Consider the following 1,885-nt stretch of genomic DNA (forward strand, 5'->3'; position numbering starts at 1 on the left):
TTCCTCTGATGTTCTCACCTAACACGTTAGAAGGCACTTTCCGTTTTTCGGTCGGTTCTTCACGTATTTATTGAGATCCTACCACGGGGAAGAATTGGTACGGCTCCTGCCTTAGTAGACCTCTAAGCCTAGTGAGACAGATGGATATTAAATAAAGTGGACACACAAGCGCGTATGAAATTGCAACAGCGGTGAGTGCTACAAAGGAGTTACAAGGTGATAGAATCACAGGTACAGAATTTGGCGTAGGAAGCTAACGGAAGGCTTTCCCGAGCAAATGAGGATCGACCCGAGAGTTGAAGGGTTGGCAGGAGTTAACTAAGGAAACAGCCTTCCAGACAGAATAACATGTTGGAAAGCCTTGTGTCAAAGGGGAACTTGTAAAGTATGAGCAGTGGGGGGACGCGAAATCTCACAGGCTTTGTTAAGAGAATATTTTTAATGACAATCGCATTCAAGTTAATGAATGTCTTAAATCAGAATCTCTGAAATGGGTCGATTATAGAGAAAATGCAGGAGAGTTTTCCCCTAAATTTTAAATATATAAAACATGCTAATTTGTCTTAACAGTTACAGGAAAAAAAGTACTGATTACTGATTTATGTAATCAGTCAGATATATAATAATCTAATTCTGTGGATTTAACATTGATTTGATGTCAACGATTTAAGCCTTTTATGGTTGAATAAATAGCAAAGGCTTAATATAAATTTTGTAACTTAAAATCCAGGTGAATACTTTGGCCAATCACTTGATCAAACTTTTTTTAATGAGATATAATTTACGTATCATATAGTTCACTCATTGAAAGTATGCAATTTGACAGGTTTTAGTATACTGACAGGGTTCGCAGGCATCACCACGATCTAATTTTAGAACATTTTGGTGCCTCCAAAAAGAAACTCCATACTCATTAGCAGTCACTCCTCATTCTCCCTACCCCAATCCTAGGCAATCATTAATCTACTTTCTATCTCTGTAGATTTGTCTCTACTGAACATCTCATATAAATGGAATCATACGATACGTGGTCTTTTGTGACTGGCTTCTCGGCGTAACGTTTTCAAGATTCATACATGTAGAATTTTCCGTAAAAATGAAACAAAGTCTACCTTTACAAAAACATCTTGAGACACAAATTTCTTTGCAGTTTGACACTCGAAGATAATTTCGTTAATGAGAGCATATTTGTTTCTCTTTTTTAACAGATCGGCTTTGAAATTCAGACACAATGGAGAAGACTCAAAAAACAGCCCAAAGAATTCTTTTAGAACCCTACAAGTACTTACTTCAATTACCAGGTAGTACTTCAGTAACTAAATACGTATAGGGTCATTTTTAGAGTATTGGTCATGCAAACGTTAGCATACAGAGGTTAAACTTGCCAGCTCTTGAGACTAGTGCCTGTTAGAAACTATTTGGGCACTTAAAAGTATCAAGCCAGACCTTAGAATCTAGTCAGAGGAAAAAAGTATTAAAACTACAGCACCTGTAAGTTAAGTCGTTGTTTGTTTTCTACATACATTTTCTATTTAAGGTGATAACCTATGAGAAAAATGATAAATAGAACTTTATAATTCTTTGTTCTTAAAAGGAACAATTTTGAGATACCCTTTAAAAAACATACCATTATGTAACATACTTAAAAAATAAAAATACTTAAAACATTTGATTACCTCGTTGGAGGTTTTATTCTTTACGGATGCCACACATTCCTGTTCCCTATTGCATAGCTGTCAGGGAAATCTGTGCCAATTTGTACAGTAACGAAAACCTTCACTTACTTTCCACGTTCATGTTTTCTACTATGAACGCACACACTGCAGTTCTTAGGCTACTAGGGTCTTCCACTGAGAAACATGACACTTTCTTCCACACTCTGCCC

General features: G+C 36.3%; 1 protein-coding gene across 2 annotated transcripts in view; it reads left to right on the forward strand.

The window, feature by feature from the left end:
- Positions 1–1,885, forward strand: part of LOC105310631 (geranylgeranyl pyrophosphate synthase) — a 4,866-nt gene continuing 2,981 nt past the window's right edge. Inside the window, exons 1-2 of one of the 2 annotated variants that reach the window (XM_011386781.2) lie at positions 1–97; positions 1,209–1,301. In XM_011386781.2, the coding sequence (XP_011385083.1) occupies positions 1,232–1,301 (70 nt within the window). In that variant the 5' untranslated portion in view covers positions 1–97; positions 1,209–1,231. Of the gene's footprint in view, positions 192–1,208; positions 1,302–1,885 lie in introns of both variants that reach the window. The other variant, XM_011386780.2, reaches the window with a different exon arrangement.

The sequence above is a fragment of the Pteropus vampyrus genome, unplaced genomic scaffold, assembly GCF_000151845.1.
Source record: "Pteropus vampyrus isolate Shadow unplaced genomic scaffold, Pvam_2.0 Scaffold7778, whole genome shotgun sequence".
NCBI classification, from domain to species: domain Eukaryota; kingdom Metazoa; phylum Chordata; class Mammalia; order Chiroptera; family Pteropodidae; genus Pteropus; species Pteropus vampyrus.